We start from the raw sequence: 25,310 nt of genomic DNA on the forward strand, positions 1-25,310 counted from the left end.
TTTTCTCATGTTCCCTCCCTGAGTTTGCTTTGCATATTGTTCAGAGGAGACTGGAGGCTTCTCAGAAAAGCCAGGCTCCTAGTTTTAAAAGCACTGGTCTACTTTCATAGTACGTTCTAAGGGGAGGAAAGAGACAGTGTGGAATGGACTAAATTCATACAAGGCTTATGAATCTGTAAGTCTAGGCACAACAGGACTGAGTGAAGACTTTCTGACAAACATGTTTAGGTTGTAAAATTAATGGCATGAAATGCTTGCTCTGTATACACAGATTAGTTCTGAGAGGTACCAATCTTTGTGGGAGTATGTTATGATGATTTATTAATGTCCTCTCTGCTAGTTTTGGTATGCAGATATTCTCAGGGTGCATTGAGAGCTGAAAGAGTCGGCATTCTTTGTTTGTTTCTGTCTAGTTCGTGCCATATTTGCTTACAAAATGGTTGTGAATAATGTAATGGCTGCGTCCTTTGACAGTAATGAGCAACAGCTAGATTTGGAGTAGATGTCCATAAAGTGAGGAAAAGTGGCCACCATGTGAGTAAATGTAGTATTTTTTTCCTTTGAGTCACACTCTTCTTCAGTCAAGTGGTTGTCTCTTTCTCGCTGCTATGATTATGTCCTGACACCTGAGTTTTCTTTGCACATACGTGTCTATCTGTCTTCTCTTGTTCTTTCAGTCTGCCTGACTGGATGCTGTTTCTAATGAGAAATATTTACTGTAGTCCCATTCCTTCAGGAGCTGACCTCTTTTCTCCTGATTTAAAAAAAAAACAAACAAAAAACAAACAACCAAATACCACTCCTCTCTATAGTTACTTTCTTTCCTCCTATCCTTTATTTCTGACCATGCCCTTTTCTTTGCCATTTATTCTTTTGTTTCCTTTCCTTTTCTTTTTCACCTCCTTCTCAACAACCAGCCTTCTCCCTCTTATCTTGCCTCCCTGAGCCCCACAACCAGTGTTTCATGTATCTCCCACCCATATCTCACATCTTTTTGTTTTGTCATCTTTGTGGACCTGTCTTACTGATGTACTACCATTTCTGTGCCAAACTGGCCTCTCTGCTGGATTCATCAGCTCCTGAGGCAGAGAGAAGCGTTTTGTGGGTACTTGATGCAAAACCCTGTTTCTCGTTGAGTCACAGACTTCCTGTTCGGCCAAATGACTGCAGCCTCATGCACTGGTGCAGTGGAGCTGAATTAAGGATTTGAGGACTCCATGCCTTCTCTGAGTGAGCTGAGGGACCATGGTAGCAGCTGGGAATGTTTAACCCAAAAGCTAGTGATCAGGGACTGCCATAGGGTATGAGCATAAGAGATGTTGTAATAGGTACCCAGAAATGAAGGGCCTGGGAGCTCTCTTGTGTGTCTCACATTAATTCCATAGCATAAGAAGTTAATGAAATCTGGGGCAAAAAGGGCATCAAGAGACTCTGACCTTTATTCTGGGAGAGAATAGGACTGGCAATAATCAAGGGTCATGTTTGCATTTCCTTGGAAGGAAACATTGCAGCTAAATCGGAGGCAATGATAGCATTTACATTGGTTCATGCAGCAGATCCTGAAGGACTGAGGATCTATAACACATCATGTTGTGGAAGCATGAGGGTACACTTTGCTGTATGCAGAGCTGGTGCTTGGAAAGCACGTGATGTGTGTGATTATTTTTCTGATGAAAAGATTGGCTGCATGTTGCACAGCCGTGTAAGTTAAGTGCGCTGGGAGAGCTGAATCAGTCAGACACTGGTGCCACTAGCTTAAATGATCCTAGATAAAAGTGAGGAAATGTCACTGCACTGAAATTGGACCAGGTGAGGTTCTCTTTGCTGTTAAATGAGGAATGGCCTTGATAAAGCAAAAAACAAGTGGCTATTTATTGGTCTGGTGAAACTTAATTTTCAAAATAAAACAATAGGTAGCATCTGTGTGTGACTGGGTGAGGGAAAGTGCTACTCTCAGTTAACATGCATACTGAGTTGGAAATGTGATAGCAATAAGATATGTGATTCCAGAGAAGGGAAGATAGGACTTCAGAAGTCCTGTCTGATCCAGGTTAGAGGCTGCCCTAAATGCCGGAATCAATATGCAGAGGAATCTTGTATTCTAGGGTTCCTGAGGGTGCTTGATCTACATTTGGCATGCAGCTTCTTAAGAAGAATACTGTTGACAGAGTACTTCAACAAGAGTATTACATTTAGATGAACTTCTGCATAGTATGCAGGGTAACAAGAATGCAACATCTCATAAATTCCAGTTTTCCTACCCAAGTATTCTAGAGGAGTTAAAAGATGATGAACTGTGGTGCTTCTTGTTATAGTAGTTTAAATACAGCCTGTCATTTTTTAATATACCTTATCAAATGGGTTAGCAGAAAATCTTCAGGAAGACCTGGCTAAACAAAACAGAAGAGGTCTCACAGATTCAAGAGAGTCATTCTCTGCATTCTTATGATATCATGGCAAATCTCACAATGCTTTACCAGAATCACGAGTCAAAGAAAAAAGAACAAAAACATTCCTGCCAACATCTAGTAAGCGCCTTGGACCAATGTTCATTAACCCTGAAACAGTTCCAAGAGAACTGTATGCCAAGAAACAAGAACAAAAGAAAGGACTGCAACAAGAGTGCCCGACATTTTCCCCTCTTGGAAATGAAATAAAAAGTTAGATTAGCAAACAAAGCACCAAGGTATCTGGCAGCTTGTCAGGGTAGTGGCTCTACCATCTGCACCAAGGCCATGTGTCAGTGTCATCCCTGAGGAGCAGGTCTCTTGGAAGAACAGAGGATGGCTATGGAGGACCAAGGAGGACACCGGCATGATTTCCTGTGGAGCTTGAAGATGTTCCTGACAGCTCGCATGCACTGACTGAAGGATATGCGCCTTGCCAGCCGATGGCACTGTATGAGGCAGCGAGGAGCAAAACCAGGCTCTGTGTGGCAGGTCCACCTCGATGGTGGAAGAGGAGCTGTTCTGTGAACTATGAGGGTCTATGTGATGGGGTAATCGGAGGGAACAGCAGCTGGACGATGGCCCTGATATCGTCTCATAAACTTTTCATTGGACAATGGAGAGGAGGGAGATGACATCACCTATGAAAGCCTAAATCTTAGAAAATCTCCATGTGTGTGGTTAGCTGTCCCTAATAGCTGTCCCTTGTTGTGCTTGATTTTAGTTGATTTTGGTAAGTTTAATGCCCTCCATGGGAGCCAGTAGCTGCCAAGCCCTGTCATGTTACAGGCACACAGTTGTTCAGAACATTGTGCAGAGGCCAGGCTAGGAGATCTTGCTCAGGTCTTGGTTTTACAGTAGATTGAGGTTTCAGAGAAAAGGTGATTGTTGTTTGCTTTCTTTCAAACAGTGCAGTCCTTGAAAAGCTTTGAATGTTCTGCTGTAACCAGCCCTCCCAGCACTCCAGCAGCTTTACACTTCTCAGGTGGCAGATGTACCCATAACCAGCAGTGCTGTGCTGCAAGATGTGTGGGCGATTCAGAACATGAATCCTCTGCTTTTAGTCCTGTGCAGCAGGTACTAGAGCAGGCTTTTAATAGTTTGAGGGCCAGATATCAGGTTTATCTCCTAATCGTTACCCCTGACAGGAAGGGATAGTCTCTTTTGCCTTTAAGGGACTGTTTTAAATTAGTGATTTGTCTTCTAAGTTGGTATGACTAATTGAACCAAGACATTGAAATGTTATAAGGTGTAGTTTTCACTTGCACCAGAGAAAATATTAGATGTACTGGCTCATTTTTTTGCTTTACTTTCATTCATATGGCAGTTAGCAATTAGGTTTGCAGCATGCTAAGGGATAGTCAAAGCAGACAGACTGTTCAGACATTATGAATTTAACAGCTGTAGAGGTTAGAAGTTCTCTGTCCACAGCAATGGTGCAACACAGACAGCATGAACAGAGGGTTTGTTGGGTGGTGGCAAGTCTGAGACCATGTTCAGCAAGATAAGCTCTGCAGAGAAAAGCCTCGATGGATCATGCAGACCTCAGCATTTATTCTGAGCCAGACAGCAGAAGAAGCTGTCAGGGCAGTGATGGTTTTCATAAAAAAGAAAAGCTATAGAATATCATCCCATCAACTCCACTGAAAAAATTTGTGATAGATATGTTATCTGGTTAGTACCATAGGCTAGCAAACTGGAAACAGGAGGTTCCATGACCTTCAGCCAGCCTGCTGAGCTTTTGAGATACTGCTTTTACCTGCTAAATCTGCTGTTTGCAACCACTTTCCCTTGGCCTAACAGATCAGATAAGCAGCTAGGCAGTATTGCTGGCCAGCTTGGTACTGAGACACTTGGCAGAGACACTGCAGGAACTGATGAGTAACTCTTCCCTCTGAGAACGATGAACAAATAACTCAGAGGGGTGCTAAGACTCTGCATGCATGACAGGAGTTCCTCCTCCATCACAGGAACTGTAAAATTAAGTCTGTCATCACTTCTGAGTATTCATTTTTCCAAAAGGTCCTCCTGTGAAGCCACTGAAATTTGGTAGTCCCTTTATATTTCCATTATCTACATTTGATATACCTTTTCTCACAGTTACTTTCTACTTTTTTCTACATCTACCTTGAGAAACTGGGGGGAAAAAAATTACAAGAGCAGCCATGAATAAAAATAAGGAGTTGGACTGTTGCAGCTGTGCCATCCAAGTTGGTACATGGCTCAGGTAGTAGTTTGGGTCCTGGAAAATCTCTAATTCTTATTCCAGAGGTAGCTCTATTTCAGTGATGAGCAAACTTCTGTGGAAGAAATGTTGGTCTCTGTGCAGAGCACCAGGTAAATTGTCATGCTTGCTGGCAAACTGCTTTAAAATGTGGAGTATAGGAGCCAATTTAGAGCTGAAGGTGTATGAGAGGGATTTCTGTGCAACTGCTAGGGCTGTGGTGAGATAAGCATATGGAGACTGTGCAGACTCTGATACTGTGATTACTACCAGCCTTAGCTATGTTTCTAGAACATGGGTACTCTCCTCTCATACGATTTCAGTAAAACATAGCAATTCACAATTATGCCAGTGATACGACCACATCCAGATCAGATGATATGGCATAACTGGGGAAAACCAGTACACTTAGTACCACTGTAGAGTAATGAGGTCAGGCAAAATGCACCTCAGATTGGGTGACCACGGTTTCATTCTGTCTGTAAAATCTCTTAATCTCCCTTCAGGACTCACACACATGCTCGCAGGGCTGCAGCCAGTGGCTCTGGGTACGTTCACCTCCCAGCTGTGCGGCACAGTCCCTCCAGCTGCTTTTGCCATCCTGCTTGGGTGCCGAGCAGGACACTGTGGCTCTCAAAGGCCAGAAGAGGCTGTGATTACAGGTTGTGCTAATACTGCAGCGACTCTTAGCCCTCCTGGCAGGACAGCAGCTGCAGAAGCTGCTGCTGGCTGTGATCAAGCCCACCTCCTCCTCCTCTCCACAGAGCAGAGCCCAGGTGGCTCTCTCGCTGCTCTTGCTATGGTCATGCACATGTGGGAGCAATGAATGCTTTCTTTTCTGGGCTGTAAATATGCTAAACCAATAACCATTATACAAACAAGAGGGAGTAATTATCTCATTAAATGTGCTGGCAGTACGCAGGCACCTCTGCTGTATTCTCTCACCTCAACTGAGGCTCTGTAGGGTGTCTTCCAGGAGGAAGCCCTTCCTTCTGAAGGAGATAATGTATCAAAATAATTTGTCAGATACACTTAAAAAACAGCTCATGCTTCTCTTTTCTGATAGTTCATGAAAGCTGCTGCCCCTGAGCAGCTCTCGTGTGTTTGCCTCTATTTCGGGGAGTCCTAGGCCTGCCTTCCCAGCTCAGTGTTTGAAGCACCATACAAATAAAAATGTTTGTTGGTGTGAAGAGAAGAGCCTTGGTGAGGACAAGGGAAAGCACGCAGGCCTCTGTTCTGCCAACTTTTGAAAACAAGCTCAATTCAAACTTCTGTTATTAAAAGTGTGGTGGGCACATTTAATGGAAGAGGAATACTCTCATGCTTGAGGTTCAGTGGATGTGTCAGTCTTAGCAAGATCAGGATCAAAAAGAGAAGAGGCAAAATGAGGACCAGAAGTAGTTCCATAGTTCTTTCTAATCCATCTTTCATTGGGAACAATTTATATTTTTTGTTTATGTCAAGTTATTCTGTCAGAAAACTGACACTGGAAAAATTACTGTAATTTGAATAACGACCTCCTTTCCCTCATGTTGGAATCCTGCAGAAGATAATACAATGGATTTGTATTCAGTGGTATACAAAATTATGTAACAAAAATTGAAAGGCTGAGGGACATAGTTGTGTGCTTTGTTATAATTCACTTTTGATGTTTGCGAAATTAAATAGTTGATATAATATTTAAAGGTGCATGTTCAAAATGCCATTAAATACACCTTATTTGCATTCTTTGCTAGTAAGATTGTAATAGTTTCCATACTGTGTCTCAGTACAGAGTTATCAGTATGTGGCTACACTACATTTTACTACTAGATATTAATTAATCTATTTATTTTGCCTGGATGTTTTTTGGCTAGTACTGATCCTTGCTCAAACCACTGTGCTGGTACAACTGAGGGTACAGTATGCTGGGGCTCAGAGTGCGAAGGAGTCCTAGAGAGCAGGCAGAGGAAATGCCTTAGGACTTGATACACTGAAAATGCAGCGAGTAAAAATACATCCTGTATGAGACAGGATGTATTTTCTTTTGCGTTCATAAGCATTTCCCACTAGAAATTTGGTTTTTCTACATGTTGTGTTAATGATTCATCATTGTTATCAGGTCTGATATGCACTTCTGCTTAATCACCACCTGAACTCTCCATTATTCTGTGACTGTTCCTGATGTGAAATCCTGTCTATGAGACGTTTGTAAGGTCCAAGCACAGTAATTTAGGCTTTAATCACATAAACCCTTCCACAGCGTGTGACTCAACGCTTGTCTAGAACAGTGGTGTAGTATGATTGGCGTCAGCCTTGGGAGCAAGTGATGAAACCTCAGCCTAGAGACACCAGGGGTTAGCCATGGGTCTCTTCCTCTGGCTCTGCAGCCGGAATGCCTGGGAGAGGCCGCAGTGCAGCCGGGTTGTACACCCGCGTGTCGTGAAGACAAGAGCATTTGACGTGTACAGGGCTCTACCCAGTGGGTTCGTTATGCCGGGGCGGGATCTAATGGTATTAACTCTGAAAGAACTTCTAAAAGTCAGACTTAGTTTTGACTTTATTTTGTTTGTTCTGCCTCTTTCTCTTTTCTTTGTTTTTGTTTTATTTTAGGCAGGTGCTATCATATCTGTGATCTGCGGGCTCCTGAAGGGAATATTTTAAGTTTCTGCAAAACTGTGGTTGTATTTTCTTTTAATACCCAAAGGCATTCTTATTAATACTGGGAGTTTAAAAGCTTTGTAAAAACTTTTTTTCTTTATACAAACAGTAAAAAATATCTACTTATTCAGTGAAGGTATTTATTAGAATACTTATTTATTTATACCCACATCACTCAGTTTCTGAGATAATACAGCCTTTAAATAGCTAGTTGGTTTTGTCGCATTTTGTCACCTGCCAAATAATTTGACAAATTTGCCATAAACTCCCTGACATTTTCGCTCAAAAGAGTTAGTTTTCTTCATTCTTTGCTGCCAGACAGGTCATGTATCTTTTCAGGCTTGAAGAATTTCTATCAGCTATTTAAATGCAAGACCACAAAGACAAAGCCAGACTCAGGCTGCAGCGAGTTGAACCGGGGTGATTCAGGACCAAAGGAGTCGCAGCACATAATTAAACAGTAACTGCACCCTACTCCAGAGACTTTATATCTTGCAGTGTAAACTGCCTGCTTTACCAATGAAAAAGGGGTACGTGTGCAGTTTTCAGAGACAGTAAGTGAACAAGGATGGTGAAAATTGTTACTGAGTGACACTTAAAAAGTTTTTTTCCTACTATTTAGGCAGGGAACGTGACTAAAGATGGCTGCTGCCAGTTCCCTGTTGCCGAGGGAAGAGGATGCGTCCCAGCTTCCCAGCTCTCAGTGCCGGGAGGAAAAGAAAGGGCAGAGCTGGGCATCGGTCTCTCCTTGGCGCTAATGGCAGCCGCCTTTGCTTTTACTCCCTGCAGCTGGGCTCAGAGCCAAGGGAATTATATACAGCCATGGCTGTGTGCTGAAAGGAGGAGGAGGTAGGGTAATCTTTCTCAAGGCTTCTCACACCTCTCTCTGATGTTGTCCTCAGCAGCAAGTTTCTCTTCACCTCGTAGTGATCTGTGAGGATCCAAGCTCCTGTCCCGCAGCTCGTGGTGCTAAAATGGGAGAGGAGAGAGGCTGTTAGTTCAGTTTTAGGGCAGTAAAAGAAATCTGGCACGAAGCAGCCATATTGTTGTGTTGGCCTTTAGACAAGGAGGTGATACACCCCCACCCGATGCAGCCGAGCAGCGTGAGAAGAAAAAGCCTCAAAGTTAGAGTCACCGCAGGCTTGTGGGTTAGTAACTGAGCAGGAGCTGATCAAACAGCACAGGCCTCTGGCAAGTTTTAAGTTGCAGTGTCAGCAACCTTTAAGTGATTTTTGTACAAGGCTGTGTTGAATTTGACGGGAGAAGAAATATCCTGAAAAATCTACTGACAAAAAGAGTTATTTTTGCTGATTTTCAGAGAAGTACCTCAAAGGAGCGGGCTATAGGGAAGAGGCAGCGTGGTCATGAGGCTCCTTAGGCACAGGACAGTTTGATGGTGAATGAGGAAGACGCATGCAGGGACATGCTTGTACTGATGAAGGTAGCATCGCAGCATGTTCCTGCTGTGAATATGCAGGCAAACAGGCAGAGGGAAGGAATGGCCTGGAGCCGCCACAACCTCTCTTACGCTGCCTGAAAACCAGAAGCGCACAAAGCAACACTGCCTGGAGTCTTACGGCAGGGCCTGGAAATCAACTCTGAAGGGCTCTCAGCAGACCCCTTCCGAAGTCCTACACAGATGCCGTTGCCCTTTTGTTTGTGTGGCAGTGGAGAGTGTGTGTACAGAGGAATATATGTGAGTTTGTGCAACTGCCTGGGTTTAAAAAGCATTTTTTCTGCAGGATGCGTTTGGCCATGACTATTCATATATTTATTGGCATCTAGTGCTGAAATGAAGTCATACCAACTTTTACCTTCTATAAACCAGATGGCCAGCTTTCCCAAGACACTGGGTTTCTGCTTTCCCTTCAAGCCTGCTGCTGTGATGGGATTTTTCTGGCTGGTGGACTGCTGCCTGCCCTGTGCAGGTAGCCTGATGTGTCTGGGGGGTGGCTTATGGAAAGGAATCTGCAGCCGTTTCCATGTCTTTGAAGGTGTTTCTGGTTCTGGCAGTTTGCTGACAGTGAGGCCTGTTTCTCCTTATTTTTTGTAGATCTCTTCTCTTAGTGGGGTTACCTTGCAGCCTTCCCACCTATCCATTCTTTTTCTTGCTTTGACTACAGATTGCTCTGTGAGCATAAGTTCATTTCTGCCCACGTGCATGCCTTTGAAAAACAATCTTATGAGGGAGGTCAGTTTATTGTAGCAATATCCAGGGACTCAAGGCAAACTCAAGGGCTCATATTTCATACTTTGTCCAAGGAAACATATAGGAAGGTACAACTTTTGCCCTGAAGACCTGTAACAGGAAATTCTGCTGAGTCTGGTACCTCCTCTAAAGTAATTGGGGGATGTATGTTATAGCTTCCAGAAAGAACAGCAGAGTCAAATCAATGCAATGCTGTACCTCATCTGACTGGTGGGAATAAATTGGAAGAGGGAGGACAGGAGTGGCTGAGCACCCACCACAGGGTGATGAAGGTTCGAGTAGCTCAGTGGCTGCTGACTCACTATGTTGGACTCGTACCAGTGTGGAAAAGATCTCGGTAGGGCCTGGGACTCCACCAGGGTGAATGGGGTTGTAGGACTGGGCTTCAGAGAGCACAGTTTGAGCCCTGCTGTAACAAAAATTCACATGAATGATTGATTTTACACACATGAAGAGTGCTTTCAAAAGCAGTGGAAATACTCAAGTACATAAGTCTGCCAGACTAAGACTCAGAAATTAATGCAATTTATGTGTTTCAGTTGCCCACATGAGATGATTTTTTCTTTTTTAAATGTGTCATGTGATGGGGAGGGGAGACAGTATCCTGAGGAGCTTTATTGTGTAGATGGAAGTGTTTCAGCCTCTGTTGTTTAAAACCAACCAAAGAAAAAATGAAACTAAAAAAGCAACAGTTAAGTTTGAAAGCAAGAAAGGACTTTCTTTTTAAATAACCTCAGACTGAGCATGTTTTAATGGAAATGCTAAAGAACACCATCTGTTGAAAACCGGTTTAGTTTTATATGTTGGAACTTTATTTTTATGCAAAGACAAACACAAAAAAGAGCATCTTTGTTCTTTTGCAGAGAGTTGGATTGAACGATGTCTCAATGAAAGTGAAAACAAACGTTATTCCAGTCACACCTCTCTGGGGAATGTTTCTAACGATGAAAGTAAGTAACTTGTCATTCATTTAAAATGAATGTGAACATGTCCAAGTGCTAATTTCCTGCTATATAAGGTGATATACATCTTGGTGATATTTTTAGTACTCTGTAGTTTGAAGAGTCCACTCACTTGACACAACCAATAGTTTTGGTGGGTTTTTTTTCTGGAATATTTGCTATTTTGCATTACTTAAAAGGAAGTAATGCTATCTGTTAGTTAAAACAACCAGAAGCATTTGTGTGTCACTGAGTAAAGGTTGGATGACCTCTAAAATGTGCTGTTAGTATTAGCTCATGAGTAAAACAATGTTTTCCTTTTCACTGGTGAACACCATGCGGCTGAAATACAGGAAAAATTGTGCTGTTTTTCAATACTATTATATGTTATCATACATATAAAACCTTTCTTTTAAGAATTAAACAATCAGATTGAAAAAACCCACATATTAAATAATGATATTGTTTCCTTTTTAGTCATAGAGAGGAAAAAATTATAAACCTAGCTGATTTTAAAATAGCTATTTTTTCTTATCTCTTCTAGTTATACTAATTTTAGATCTTGACTTTTAACAACACCAGGTAATTAAAAAGACCCCAAAATACCTTAAAATAGCCTAATTTATTTTAAAATTATAAGACATTTTTTAGTTTACCATTTAGTTTTCCCTGTTTATGCAGTTTCTGTTCTACTTAATTTGCCTAAAACAAAATACTATTCACATTCGTTTTCCTCTCTGGACTTCATATATTAGTTCATGTTACAATATATTAATGCAGACTGAATTATTTAATTCATGAAGACTCACATTTTCATAATATTCAAGCACGTAAGTTAACAAAATGTATTTTTAATAACTTCTTAATTGCTGAATGTCCCTTTTACATTTTTTGCATTTTAAGAGAACTACTTTATTTTGATGTTACAGTAAAATTATATGCCTTGCAGCAGAGTGTTTTAGTGGATCACGGAATTTGCTATATTGGGGCCCTACTCTTATTTGTCCAGGGATCTCTTTTGAGGCAATATCTCTTCTGAAGGAGAACAGAGGTGTTAGAAACATGGTATTTATTCGTGACTCCCAAGCTAAGAACAGTGGACAAGAATCCTTAAAGACAGACAATAAACTTGGACAGGTTTGGGTTTTTTAGTTTTTAAAAATGAAGGAATTGGAACTTAGTTTCTCTTTAAAAATAAAATTGTAGTGAGAAACAAAAAACATCTGCTTGTGAATCTGCATTTTACAAGAACCTGTGAGACTTACGGAATTCATTTCATTCTGATGCTACTGAGAAAGTGATGGAAAGAATCTGTAATGAATGAGATGTGACTTCAGACCCTTAATAGGGTCAGAATTCAGGATTCAACCCTATTGACTTTAGTGAGCTTTTCCTTAGACTCGCAGTTCAAGACAGTATTGTCAAGGTAATTATTTAGCACCACTAGCTATATTAAAAAAATAATAATGTCATAATTATAAGTCTCCTTCTACGTTCTGTTCTAGATCTGTTACCCTAAATAAGTTGTAGCAAAACTAGGGGTAGTTTGTTATATGTGCTTTCAGTTTAAATGCAAGCATGAGAAAACTTCCACATACCTAGAGACAGTAAGAAGTGGACTTGCGTGGGTTAGCAAGAGCAGAGCAGGTATTTCAGACAATGCCATTGAGAAGATGGGTGGTTGTTCATTCTGTTTTCTGGTAATGGAATTAAGGGGCAAGAAATGATAATGAAAGGCGGCAAATTTAGAACTGATAAAACAAATTTATAAATTAATTTATCCCACAATTTGTGTGCAGAAGACATTGTCACGGTATATAATGGAAACCCAAATGAGAATGAGTTGATTTCATCTAGCTTCCTTCTTAATAGCCAGTTCTTCCAGATGCTTCCTTTGCACTGATGCCAGCATTTCTGCAATGCAGATAAGAGAATTAATCCACCTGAAAAGTCATCCTTGTTTTGGGGGGTGAGGGGGGGAATGGGAGAGGGTGAAGGGGAAGGAGTAGGAAAGAAAAATAAGCCACTTGCCCAGCAGCAAGAAGACCAATAATCCATGAAATCCAGAACAAACTAGAAGTTTCACCTTGGAAATCATTGCAGTATGTGCTCCTTTCCAGCCCTTGAGTTCTTTCTAACATTTCTCTAACAGTGCCCACACACCAACCAAGAAATTTCCAAACCATTGTGTCACTTTGTCCAGCCTCTGTCATACATTTACAAACAGCAGGAGGCAAAATGTTTTGAGAAAACCTATGTAACCCTATTTGAATTCTTCAGAACAGTGGTCAAATTGCTGTTGTCAGTGGAGCTCCAGTTTCCATCTGTAGCCAAAAGAAGGCATCATCCATCTTTCTCCTGACTAGTTTTTTTTTGTCTCTAAATATATTAGGTAGCTGTTGGCTGGACTCTACCAGAGAAAATGTGCATTTGGTGTTTTTTTGTTGTTGTTTGGCCTTGCATCCAGTGAGGACTATGAGAATTTGCACTGTGAACTGATAATGTTCTTGTTATCATGCTTGCTCTCGTGACTATGTTTTACCTGGGTGTTTTAGAGTTCGTAGGGTTTCAGGACAAGAGTAATAGTTTTGCTGGTCTCCTTTTCTACAGTTGAAGTATGCTACAGAACCATACTTCAGGCCACAGGGGTCCTTTGCAATTTTCTATTCCCATCGAGACACCTCCAGGCCTCTTGAGCCTGTATTACATTGTGAAGGGAAGCAATGACTCATAGCTGTGGATTCCCATGGTCTCGCTGCTTCTTGGGGTGCTTCTTACCCTCTTGGAACCTTTTATGACCTCTTCCAAAATACTGCTTTTACAGTCTAATATAGAAATTCTAGGTAAATTTTATTTCGGTTTCCAGGTTTTTAAAGATTTTTTCCTTCCACCGCTTTCGTGCTCTACATGTTAGTCAAAAGATCCACATGAAAAGGAAATGGTACAGCCTCATATCTAATAATTACCTGCCCCCCCCCAACATTTTCTGTGTACTGTGTGTTGAGCCAGGTTCTCCAAATTGAAATAGGGGTCTGGAAGAATACAAATCAAGGATTATGAAAATTTCAACTTCAGTTCCATGGGGAAGGAGTCATGACTTTACATGATGAAGTGGAAGGGTTGCTTGTCCAAATTTTCTTGCATATTTAGAAATGTGAATGTGTAGACAGTTCATATGAGATAAAAGATTCAGACTACTTCTTGCACTTAAAGCAGTGTTCAAAAACCATGTTCAAACTGGCTGAAATGGAAGATTTATCCAATAGTTTCTTTTTTTTTGGTTTGTTTGAACTAACCTCTTATTCTTCCATTGGGAAAAAAAATGTTTAAAAAAGAGCTACTTGATTTCATTGAAATTTTCCTTAGGGAAAATGACTTCTTTTTCAATCATACCTACTCAATTAGAACTATACTCCCATGTTTCTCAGATGGTTTTAAAAATGAGCCTGAATCTTATTTGCGGCTACATGTAAGTAAGAGACAAAGTAGCTTCTTACTATCACTTAATTTTAATTAAGGGCAAATCACTTTTCTTAAAAGTCAGAACCTGGACTGCAGGGGCTGCAGAGGAAGAGGCTATTCCTCTGAAAGGTGTGGAGCTACCTGACCTAAGGGACAGATTTTATCCATATAAAGCTACTAATAACATATTAGCTCCTCAGGGGTTCTCCGAGACACACAGAGGCAGTGCTGGAAAGTATGGGACTGTTCTATTATCTCCACAGTGGAAAGCGGAGCTTTAGCTCCACTTTAGTTACGACAAACAGACTAACATCAACATTTTAGAAAAGGGTGTACAAATGCAGGGTCTTCACTTTGTGGATGTTCCACTTACTGTGTTTAAGGCAGCATGCTTAAAGAGGTGCTGTACGTAGATCCTATTGTCTTCATGTCTTGCTCCAAGAAGCAAGAAATCCCTCAAGCTGTACCTAAAAACAGATAGCAGAAGTTAGACGATACTACTAAGAGTTCAGGGAAAGCCACAAACATATGCACAAGGTACAGACAGAACTCTGCTCTGGTGGCTTTGAAACAGAATTTTGAAAGGAGAAAGATGGAGCTGTTAGCAAAGAAACTTCCATGGAGTTTGCTGGGAAGAAAAAGATTCTCTGATATCTCTGGGAGCCAAGAAATACTATTTTTCCAGTACATTGTTGATCCCAGTTTTTAATCTTTGAAGGCCTCTTCCATGCTGAGATTTTACTTGCAACTGTCTAAGCTATTACCTGCTTTCAGCTTGGGACAAGTACCAAGTTTCCCACCTAACCAGGTACCTTGAAGACACCTTTCCTTGGAATGCTGGGAGTCCTCCTACTGGCAGTGGAGTGAGATATGGTCCCAGCAAATGGTTTTCTCCCTGAGGTGCTGTGCAGCTGCTGTGTGTGTGAACACCTGCAGCTGTGCACCAGGAGCAGGATTTTTCCTTGAGACTTCAGGTCCTTTTGGATTTGTCACAGAAGAATTGTCATCTCTGTTCTTTGACAGTACCTCGAAGCAAGACTTCTTTTCAGTGTCTTTATTTCCTTTCTTTACAAAAGAGGTTGGATTTTAGAAGCATTGAATTTCAAAAGGTATGGGTTCATTTTAATCTACAGTGTTGTTCTGATGGGGACTGATAAAATATCAGCCAAAAAGTAAGGGAAACCAACATTTCTTACCTACTTCATGCTGTACAAACAGATCTGGGATCAGACCTGTGTCAAGAGTTACACAGAACATTCCCAGATCAATAGGGAAGCCATTAAGCGCTCTGCTACCAACTAAAATATAAGGAATAGGGATATTTATTATTTTCTGCTAGTCAGTTATCTGATCTGATTATATTGTTAAAACTATGCAAAGTAGAATAAAGTGCTTGTACATGTAATACTGGAAGTTTGTATTTCTAGGTTCCCTCCATTCCTATGCCATGTGCAATTCTTTCCATCTAATAAAAAAGTGAAAATAAATATTGTTTTCTGAAAATAAATATTGTAGCCAACGCTTGGTGAAAATGAGAAACATATTGGCTGACAGCTGGTCCATTGGCAGAAAACAAACAAACAAAAGTTCTGTTTTCTAGTACAGAGACTTGATTTGGGGGGAGACAAGCACTAACTGTGAAAAACTTAGTTTTGTTGAAAATCCAGTTGTTGAATGGGTAATATTTTGATGGAAAATGGTGCTTAAAGATTTTTTTTTTTAATAATTTCAAGGTCCATCATTCTCCTTCTTGGTTTTAAGGGACAGTTAGTGGAGGATGCTGAAGAGTCTTGAAGAAGGATCCCCAGGAAGCAGACATACCTGAGGCGTGAGATTTAAATTGCAGTTTATGACCTTATTGTTAGTTTGTGTTGTTAAAACAAATCCTTACATGGGAGGAGCTGAGTATGGCTGGCTTGCAGTGTGTCTGAGGGCAGGTTAGGTAAAGCACCTGCTCACAGGTGCTCACTCTTAATGCGAGTGAAAAACAGCTGGGGGAGGGATGGAAGGGATGTAGAGACTCTAATACTGTATAATTTAGATATTGGCTTGATGTCTGATAGAGTGCCACATATCCAGGGGAAAATTAAGTCTAGTTAGTGCAGGTGAAAGCCATCTAATAACAGACCTTTGAATATTAGCTCCCTTAAATCAAGATAGATAATAAGAAGTTTTATTCTAGGGAGGGGGGAGTCATACCTCTTGGTTACACAGGCAGAGGTTTAGGATTTCTGCATCTTGGTTAGACAAGGGGTTATTTAGATCAGTGGCTTTCAGCCTTTCCAATTTGCACCCCCCTAGCAATTTCCAGCGAGGTAGAAACCAACTGTATACTGAACTTAAACCAGTGGATGGTAGGCTTTGACACTGACATAGAACATACTGATTAAGAAAATGGATGACTTTCACCTGGGGTGCAATAGCCTTAATTTGAACAAGATGAGAGTGGGGCACAGGAGGAGGACTGGGACCCCACACGCTGCTGATGCCTAAAGGCAGCGGCTTTGGTGGTTGTACCTTGCCATGGCGTCTCCCTCCCTGCAGTGGCGAAGGCCTGAATCCCTCTGGTCAGTAGAAAGGCGCTGCAGTGTCCTGTGTTATGGGTCCCTGTTGGTGAGAGCTGTGTATGACTGTCAGCTGTAACTTTCGTGACTAAAGCAGGGGAAAGCCTCCCCTTCCCTCCCAGCCAGTACTCAGTACTGCAACACTGCTGAGATGAACCGTTCATGACTATCGCCCTTTCATTTTTACCTCAGGAGTGGTTGGGAGGCCACCAGCTGCTGGGCACCCACAGGGCCTTGCCAGGCCAGGCTGCCCGTGGGTGAAGGAAGCTGCAGCAGCTTCTGTGCCCCAAGCCTGGGGAGCTGCCATAATTCCTGTGTGTCACTCCCAGCCTATTTTTTCCCTGGCTGGGCCAGCCAGGCAGACACAATAGCATGAAGGCCTGGCCTGGGGTCTGGTCATCCCCCCTGCCGCTTGCCCCTCCATGGCAGGGGGCCTTCCATGCTAGGGCTCACTTGCCCTCCCAGCAGGTGCTCTTGCATCTCTGAGCCAGGCTTCCTCATCCCCTGTCGCCTGGAAAACTGTGAAACTCAACCCAGAAGGCTCTTCCCCCCACAGAGCAGGGCAGACATGGCTGCCCCCTCCTCCCCAAGCCTCTCCTCAGGGAAGGCTGGAGCTGGGTGAGCTCTGCTTAGGGTGTCTGTGCTGTCAATGAAGGGCAAGAAGGGGGAAAAAAACCAGTCAGTGTTGTGAGAGGGGATGGCCCCGACTATTTTATCCACCCAGTGGTTTAAATCCGTTCTGCATGGCTCTGCCTCCTGCCATGGAGAAGGCATTTGTCCTGTCACCGGTGAGGCTGGGGGACGTTGTCGAGCAGCAGCGGCCTGCGGCAGCCACGGCAGCTCGGCATTCAAGCCCTGTGTGCTGAAGGTTTGTTGCACGCCGACCGTTTGTTTAGGAAAAACAAATGAAAAACACAATTTAAAAGTGATTTGAAATGTGTATGTTGGTCCTATGCGCTGAATAAAAGCGGGCCCCTGAAAGGGAAGGAAGGAGTGTGCAGTCCAATAATTAGAGGCCTATTGTCATGCAGATGCAGAAGAGGGGCTGTGCACAGTGTCTGGGGTAACTGTAAATCTGGATTTTCCTGACATTCAGGGGACCAGCGTCGCAGGCTAAAGGGTGTTCGGTTAACACAACTTGCCCTATATGTAATGGAAGAAATATTGTGGCGTGAAGGCTGAAGACAATGTTTTCCAAAGTGGGGTTTTGTTTGTGCACATTGGTTCTTGGGACTGCACAAAAGGCCTCCCAACAGGGTCTGATGTTCAGAGGAGATAGCCCGGCTCCCTTAAGATTCAGCATCCTAAAGGGTCATTTTAATAACTTCTAAAAGTTAATCGTTTGAAGAAATGAAACTTGGAGCATGGTGTACAGGCGCAGTGGTTTACCTCATCGTTCAGGTATCAAAGCCTTCTGCATTTAATGCTTTCATCAGGGACAAAGCTGTTAAAATACCAAACGGTGTTTGATACAACGGTGTTTCCAAAAGAATACTCTTCTGGAGATGCTGATTGTGCTTCGCTCCAGCTTTCACCTAGGAATGTTTCATATGCTTCGCAAATCACCCTTTAATAGGAATTACTCTATACATACTTTTAAATTGTTTCAAAAGAACTCATGGTAGCTAAGAAGAATCCAATATTTTAAGAGTTTTATTTTCATTATCTTTATTCATCTTTTATTCAAATTTTTGGAAAGTCAGCAAATCAGAGAGTTACCCTGGAAACAGTTAACGAGGAATACGATCAGAAACATTATCTGAAAAGGAATAAAGTATATTACAGAATGTTTTTAATTTCAGTTTTTCTTGTTCAGAATTAATCTTTATAAATTTATAAACGTCTAGTATATATCATATGTTAGGATCACAATAGCGGATGAACCCCATTAAATGCCTCATCTAATATAAAACTTGAGTATGGCAACTGTTCCCTTAAAGCAGGTGAAAGTGGTTTATGTTCTGATATGCTGCTAGAGGTCTAAGAGTTGCTTTTTTTATATAAATTTATCCTTTCTAATGTCATTATTCCTATGCACCGCTCTGGTCCTGCTATCAGTGATGTTGCATGGTTTACTGCCTTAAGCAGTATCTATAGACGCTAGCTTAGGGAACGTCGTTATTTACATTTCCACAATTTAGCCAATATTTTGAGAAAGCTTTGGCGCTTGAGAACTTTTTTTTATCAGATAATTCCTTACCATTTCATAAATGCCTGAGCAATTCCCACTGAAATTACATAGTATTTTTTTGTTTCTTAACAGATGAGGAAAAAGAAAATAATAGAGCATCAAAACCACACTCAACTCCAGCTACACTGCAATGGTAAGATGCCTTTTTTAAAAAAATCAAGAAAACTTGTTAGTGTTTTTTCTTATACTTTTTCCAGCTGAAGTGAATAGAGGTCTTGGACATCTTACACAGTTCTAAAGATACTTTCACTGTATGTGTTTAATCTGCTCATTAGTATCCTGTACAGCAATTCTCAATGAATGTCTTACTCTTACGGGATTTGTTTGAACTTAGGAAATCTCTGCTATAGTTTAGAAGATCTACTTGGCGTATTTGTTTGCCGCCTTGCCAGCTGGTGATTTGTGGTTTGTCATCATTGTTGTATTTATAACAAAAAGAAAACTAGTACTGAGAATTTTTTTCAAGACTCACATTTGTTTCAGTGTATGATGAAGCCTACCTTTACTGACTGTTTTACTGAAATGAGATCTCTGTAATTTAATGTAGAAGACAACAAAAGAAGAGAGTGAGTTTGAGATTTGCTTAATTTGTCAAAATCCCCTTGCAAATTTAGTGAGGGGAAAAAAGGAAAGGTAATTAGGAAGAAAGAAAGAGGATGGGAAGAGGAAATTTGTGAGTTAGTCTACTGCGCTATGAAAAATGAACAAGTGCTGTTCACTGTGATTTAAAGCGGTATTTTAGGCTGCATGTTCTGTAATGTTACTTACCTTCTGACATCCCTTTCTATAGGTTATCTCTTAGACTTCTGTTGACTTTCCCTTAATTTAGGTTTTTAATTCTGGTTTAGCTTTCTTAATATTGTAAGCGATCAAGCATCTTTCAGGAGGTTCCTTGTATCTGGCAGAACAGAGCTCTGTTACAGAGAAGCCTCGGAGCACGCTTATCTGGAAACCCGTACTCCTTACCTTGTTTTAAGTCTTTTAAAGAAAGGCCCTTACTTCACCTGTAAGTAATTCTCATAGTTTTCTGGATGAAAAATAAGGTTATTGGCAAAAAATGTGGGGGTTTTAGCAAAATGTTAGAAAAATAATTTTTCTGCTTCTGTCAGTCTCTTGAGAGGTCTAACTGAACAAACAGCAAAGAATAATTCATTCAGTGAATTTTACTCTTTTTCTCTGAAATTCTATGATTCTGTGAAATATGCATAGAGATGTGGATTATTTCCTCTATATTTGCTTTCTAAAGTTGATCAGTTAAATTTTAGACTTAAAAACCCCTTAGACCTGTGAGTTGATTTAGAATAGGTTGCTGCAAGTATTCAGTGTTCTGCCTTGCAGAAACTTGCAGACACTTCCAGTGCAAATAGTGAGATGTGCAAATACAAATAAAGACATTTAGTTCTGAACTATTGCTTCTTTGTACCTATTTGTATCACAAAAGTGCTGTTTTTCAGAAGTTCAAGAAAAGTGAATAAAGAAAGGGAGTGACTACAGACAGTGAGAAAAATTATTAAAATAATACTGAATTTTCATAGATGTATTTTATTATTTTCCATTATTCACCCACACAACTTCAACACAGTTCAAACAGGATAACAAAGAAATATCTAGCTAAAATAAAACAGCAGGCAGGCTTTACCAGTCCCAATTTCGGAGCAGTGCTTATTTTGCAATAGAGTCAGTTAAGAGTCTTTTCCACAGGAGCAAATAATGTAGTAGCCAAGAAGTCAGAGTTAATTAGAACATGCCAATGATACTGTTCCCAACAGAAAACATGCAAATACTGTAAACAATCTTTTGCCAAATACTTTCAAGCTTCCTCGGTCATAAAGGTTAGTAAATCCCTAAACTCCTGGGATATTGAGCCCTGCTGGAATGCACTGTGCACACTAATGCTCATTCAGCAGTGTTTGCAATAGAATACTAGAATTTTGATTCTGAAAAGGCTGCTTACATCATCTTCCCTTCCCCCTTTCTAGTGTACTGGCTTACTACCTGTCTGTTGTGTTATTTTTCTTACATGTTCAGGTAGGTCAGACATTCTCCCTTTTGAGTCTTTCGGAGCATCTGCAATTTCCTCCATTCAATTTCCCTCCCCAAAATACATGAGGGAACAGAAAGCAATGAAGTTTTCAAGTTTAATTTCTTTAGCTGGCATCAAACTGAATTATATGATTGGCTCATTTGTTAATAGATCTGTAGGTAAAAGTTTCCCAGCTTAGTAGCCATACTATAGAACAGTTTTCTGGTGGTTTGCATATGCTTTTCAGCCTATGTACTGCAGCTTTGAATTGGTATTTCCTGGAAAACTGTGCTACTGGGTTTGATACACTAAATAAAGTTACAAGCTCAAAAGTTGTGGTAAAATTGCTAAAGTAGTAAGCTTGCTTTGTGTGAAGATGTCGAGTTTCCACTGTTCTGGAAAATCAGACCCATTAGCATCAGGTTATTTGTACTGTGGTGGCACCTAGCAACCCATGGATCAGTAAACTATTGTGCTCAGCACTGTACAAACGCCGTACTGAGCACTTCCTGTTGGTTTAGCTTCACATGTTTGACAGTTTTGCCTGCTCGGGCCTCAGACCAAGTTTTTGCACAGTCAGGAAAGACAAAAGACTAAATTTACCTGAATATGCCTTGGGTAAGCAGGTGTCCTAACCTCTTACAGGAATCTCTGGGCCAGATTCAAGAAGTGGAATGGTGGGGTAAATTATTGACCAGATTTCAGGATACGGTACCAAACTTGCCTTGTTCTGGCAAATAGAAGCACCACAATTGTCTGCAGTGTCTGGTGTCTGCCAAGTTAAAGCTGGTCATGTTTTTACTGTTAGGTGCTACTATTGTTTACATCTGATGAAGGCATTGGAGTGTTGGAAAACAGAAACAGAGGAAATGTCAGTAGCAAGGAAAAAGACAAGGAAGAAAGTAGTAGAGAAAGTGAAGCAAGACATAAGGGAAATATGTAAATTTTGTCACATGGTTCATATTGCCATCGACTTTATTAGCTATTCCTTGTTTGGCCTCTTGCTGAAAAGAGCAAACAACATCAATCCTACAGGGATCTATCCTTAATGCTTACGCCTCTCCAAAGGCAATGTACGTTGAACACTATAAATGAGGAGGAGGAAGAAGTAGCTGAAGATGCCAAGAAGCATGTCTGGATGACTGTCAGCCTGGCTAAATATCCTTTTCCTGGAAACGGGAATGATGTTTTTGTTTTGTTTCGTTGATGACACAAAATGAAGTGAAAGGCCTGGTAAATGTAGCATTACTGCCAAATACATCATAATTGGGGAAACTACATGAGCTTGAATTTAACCATTAAGGCGTGAATGTGTTCATTATCATCTGTAAAGCTATAGCTTGCTAAACACTTGGCTGTGAAATATTCATGATTATTTCACTGGTGAACTGGTTGACCAAACTGTAAGTGTGAAACTTAATTTTACGTCAGTTTGTGGGGGGTGTGCGCGCGCACATGTGTATGTCTACTTCTCCAAACACAGAATTATTCAAAGCACGGACAGCCTAATTCCATGCAGTTTGGTGGCTTACAGTGTAGGTGCTCCGAATAATAACAGTATTGTGAAGCTAAAGTCAACAAAACTGTTCTATTTTCTGCAACATTTGTAAAAAGAAGTAAAAAAAAAAAGGGGGGGGGAAGTAAAGCATTGCTAGGTAATGGATTCTCCCTAGATTAGTAGTTTCTCAGAAATTGTTATAATGCATCAAAATTAATCTGTTCTAGAATCCTTTATGTGATTAGCAATGGTAACACCACAGCTGCTCTGTTGCCTTCATATCTAAAAACAAGTCTAACAACACTACAGACCTGACTCTGCTATAGACTAATTTCATTTAATCTAGAAGCATATAAGTGTATGAAGGGGGAAACAGTAACAGGGACAGATAAAATTGTCATTCCTGTGGAAGGATTAGGGGGTTTATTGCTATAATGTAGTGGTACAAAAGGTCTCATTGTGAACTACTGGATTTCACATGGCTTTATTAGGACATTTAAAATGTTATATATATATTATTTCTGATAATGATTTGTTAGGTAGAAGATTGAGTTCATTATCTTTCTACAATACTGTAGAATGAAGCTGAATTCAAAATATGATAAAGTTGTTAAATAAAAGACAGGAAAATAAAAGAAGTGGAGCAAGATGGGTTTTTGATCATTAAAAAAAAGTTCAGGTATAATGGAGCATTGTTCAGTGTCAGACTAATGACTCTCTGTGAAAGAGAGGAGAAAAAGAGAAAAATTCATCAGATATGAACAGAAATAATTAACTGCTTTTCTTTCTGTCCTGTCTTGGTCACGGAAGCTGACATTCCAATTAGCAGCTATAGTATACAAACGAACTCTCCAGGTTTTGAAAGGAGGTTTTGTTAAAGCGCTATGAATTTGAGGAAAGATGCCGTGATGATATTTCTGTAGAAACCAAGGAAGAAAAGATGTTGCCCATACAAACTGATTCCATTCATCTAGCTGGATCTCTTATTAAAATAGTTTGCAGTCACAAATGATCATGATAACTGAAATGAAGGTAGGTAGGCCCTGAAAAAGGCAATAAGGGATAGAAGCTAGATATTTGGAAGGTGTTCTACAGCTATCAAATGGCATGGGGTTATTTACTGTAAAATTGGAATTTTTTGAGAAAATGTATTAATTTTCTAATATGTTTAAGAGGAAGTCGCACCTACATTCTTTTCCTAGCTAGCAGGGCAGACAAGCACACATGTAACTGTATGCATACAAGTGACACCACGAATGACAAGATTAATTATGGTTTAAAGTTAAGTGTGTATGTAAATAGCTCTTGAACTTTGTTGGATCAGCAATCATAAAAATGTCATTTCAAAGGAATGTTAATTCTAAGCTATAGACTTGTAATGAGCCCAGTTTCAGATTTTAAAGATGAAGCATATGCCTATTCATATATTTGATGCATAATTTAAAATTTTATAGTTGTGTGTTTGCCTGTGTAAATGAATAATAATAATTTCTGCAAGGCAGAGGAGGATTTTATTTCACTATTCTATTCAGCACTGTATTCAGATCACGGACTTTTTTTTCACTTTGTCCACCAGCAATAGCAAGAAAATATTATACAGGTAGGATTTTGTGCACACTCTTGAGTATTTGCAAATAACTTGCTTTAGCTACCTCTGCTTCGTCAAGGTACAGGATATTGCAGCTGGACAGGAGTGAAAAGACTGTCATGAACTAAAGGTGACCTGTCCTGTAAATAAAGAGAGAATGCTTCCTCTCAGTGAATGTTTTTTTGTTTTATAGTTGTACATATATTTGTTTACTGCAGGACGCTTTTAGGGTATAACACACTACTAGTATATTTTTTCCTAAAAATAGCACTTTGGAGCATGGTCAAAACCCAATATACCTTTGAGTTAATCTCTGCTTGCCTGAGAACTCACAGCCTATGCTTTTGATAGCAAGTGTAAACCAAACGAAGCAAGTAAGTGTTATGGAAGTGAATTGGAAGGAGCACTTAGGAAGAAAGCAGAGAAAATTTAGTAGAGAAGCAAAAGTCAGAATGTTTGGTTTTGAAGATGCAGCTTTGCACACTGTTTACCATACAGGACATCCAACATACTTGCAGTTCTCTCTGTTTGATATTTGCTTTTTAAGGCTAGAGGAGAACTATGAGATTGCAGAAGGTGTTTGCATTCCTCGAAGTGCTCTCTACATGCATTACCTGGACTTCTGTGAGAAAAATGACACGCAACCTGTTAATGCTGCCAGCTTTGGGAAGGTAAGTCTAAACAGCAATATGGTGCCTTGAGCTCTCACCTGGTTCAGGTGAATTTGGATTATTGAAAAGAATTAAATCATCATTTACCATTAGAGATAGAGGTATATGAATGGAATCTCTTATGTATTCAAGTTATTGGACAAAAGCTAAGATTTTAAGTGTTTTGGTGGTTGGAATAATTGCTGATCATGACTAAGCTCCAGAATACACAAATTTTTTTGATGACTTCCATCCCCAGCCTAGCTGACAGTGACATGATATACAATATTGGCAGCTTGGAAGTTGAATCCAAGCCAGTGTAAACACATCTGCATTGTGACCTCCACTGCTTTAACAAATATACATTTTTTTGAAAATAGAAGGGTAAAATATCAATAATTTAATTCTGGACCCTGTCTATGCCATTCTTGTCAGCATGATATGGAGATTCCTGAATCAACAGTATCAGCCCAGACTGGCAAATTCACATAGTGGAGTTCAATGCCACCAGATGTGAAAGTCCAGAAAGCATCTAACAGCATTTGTATGGCACTGCAGGTACAGGCTGCCAGGTTATCTTTATACTGTGATTCCTTGTGCCTCCACTTTCCAGCCCAGCTCTAGTAAGAGTCACTGTGGTTAACTCCAGACTCACAGTGGAGATGCACTCACAGATACAGCTATGTGTTGTCCAGATGTGAGCAGTAAAGCTCTTATACTATACATCACTAGCAGATGTTAATGGCTGGCTAGGATGTTACATAAAGTTCTTATTTTGGATTTGCTGGTCAGGTGATGTTTTCCTCTCAGTGAAAATGAGGATGACTTTTTTTTTATTATTTAAAACTGAAATTTTACACTAGAAGGTGTCCC

The 25,310-nt window shown here is 40.5% G+C and overlaps 1 protein-coding gene across 1 annotated transcript in view; it reads left to right on the top strand.

Moving 5' to 3' along the window:
* Positions 1 to 9,823: 9,823 nt before the first annotated feature.
* The window catches only part of RFX4 (regulatory factor X, 4 (influences HLA class II expression)), a 79,225-nt gene continuing 63,738 nt past the window's right edge, over positions 9,824 to 25,310 (top strand). Inside the window, exons 1-4 of the mRNA XM_010585453.1 lie at positions 9,824 to 9,857; positions 10,384 to 10,470; positions 18,751 to 18,811; positions 24,335 to 24,458. Of these exons, the coding sequence (XP_010583755.1) occupies positions 9,824 to 9,857; positions 10,384 to 10,470; positions 18,751 to 18,811; positions 24,335 to 24,458 (306 nt within the window). The remainder of the gene's footprint in view (positions 9,858 to 10,383; positions 10,471 to 18,750; positions 18,812 to 24,334; positions 24,459 to 25,310) is intronic.

Source organism: Haliaeetus leucocephalus, unplaced genomic scaffold, assembly GCF_000737465.1.
Source record: "Haliaeetus leucocephalus isolate CR32 unplaced genomic scaffold, Haliaeetus_leucocephalus-4.0 Scaffold101, whole genome shotgun sequence".
NCBI classification, from domain to species: Eukaryota; Metazoa; Chordata; class Aves; order Accipitriformes; family Accipitridae; genus Haliaeetus; species Haliaeetus leucocephalus.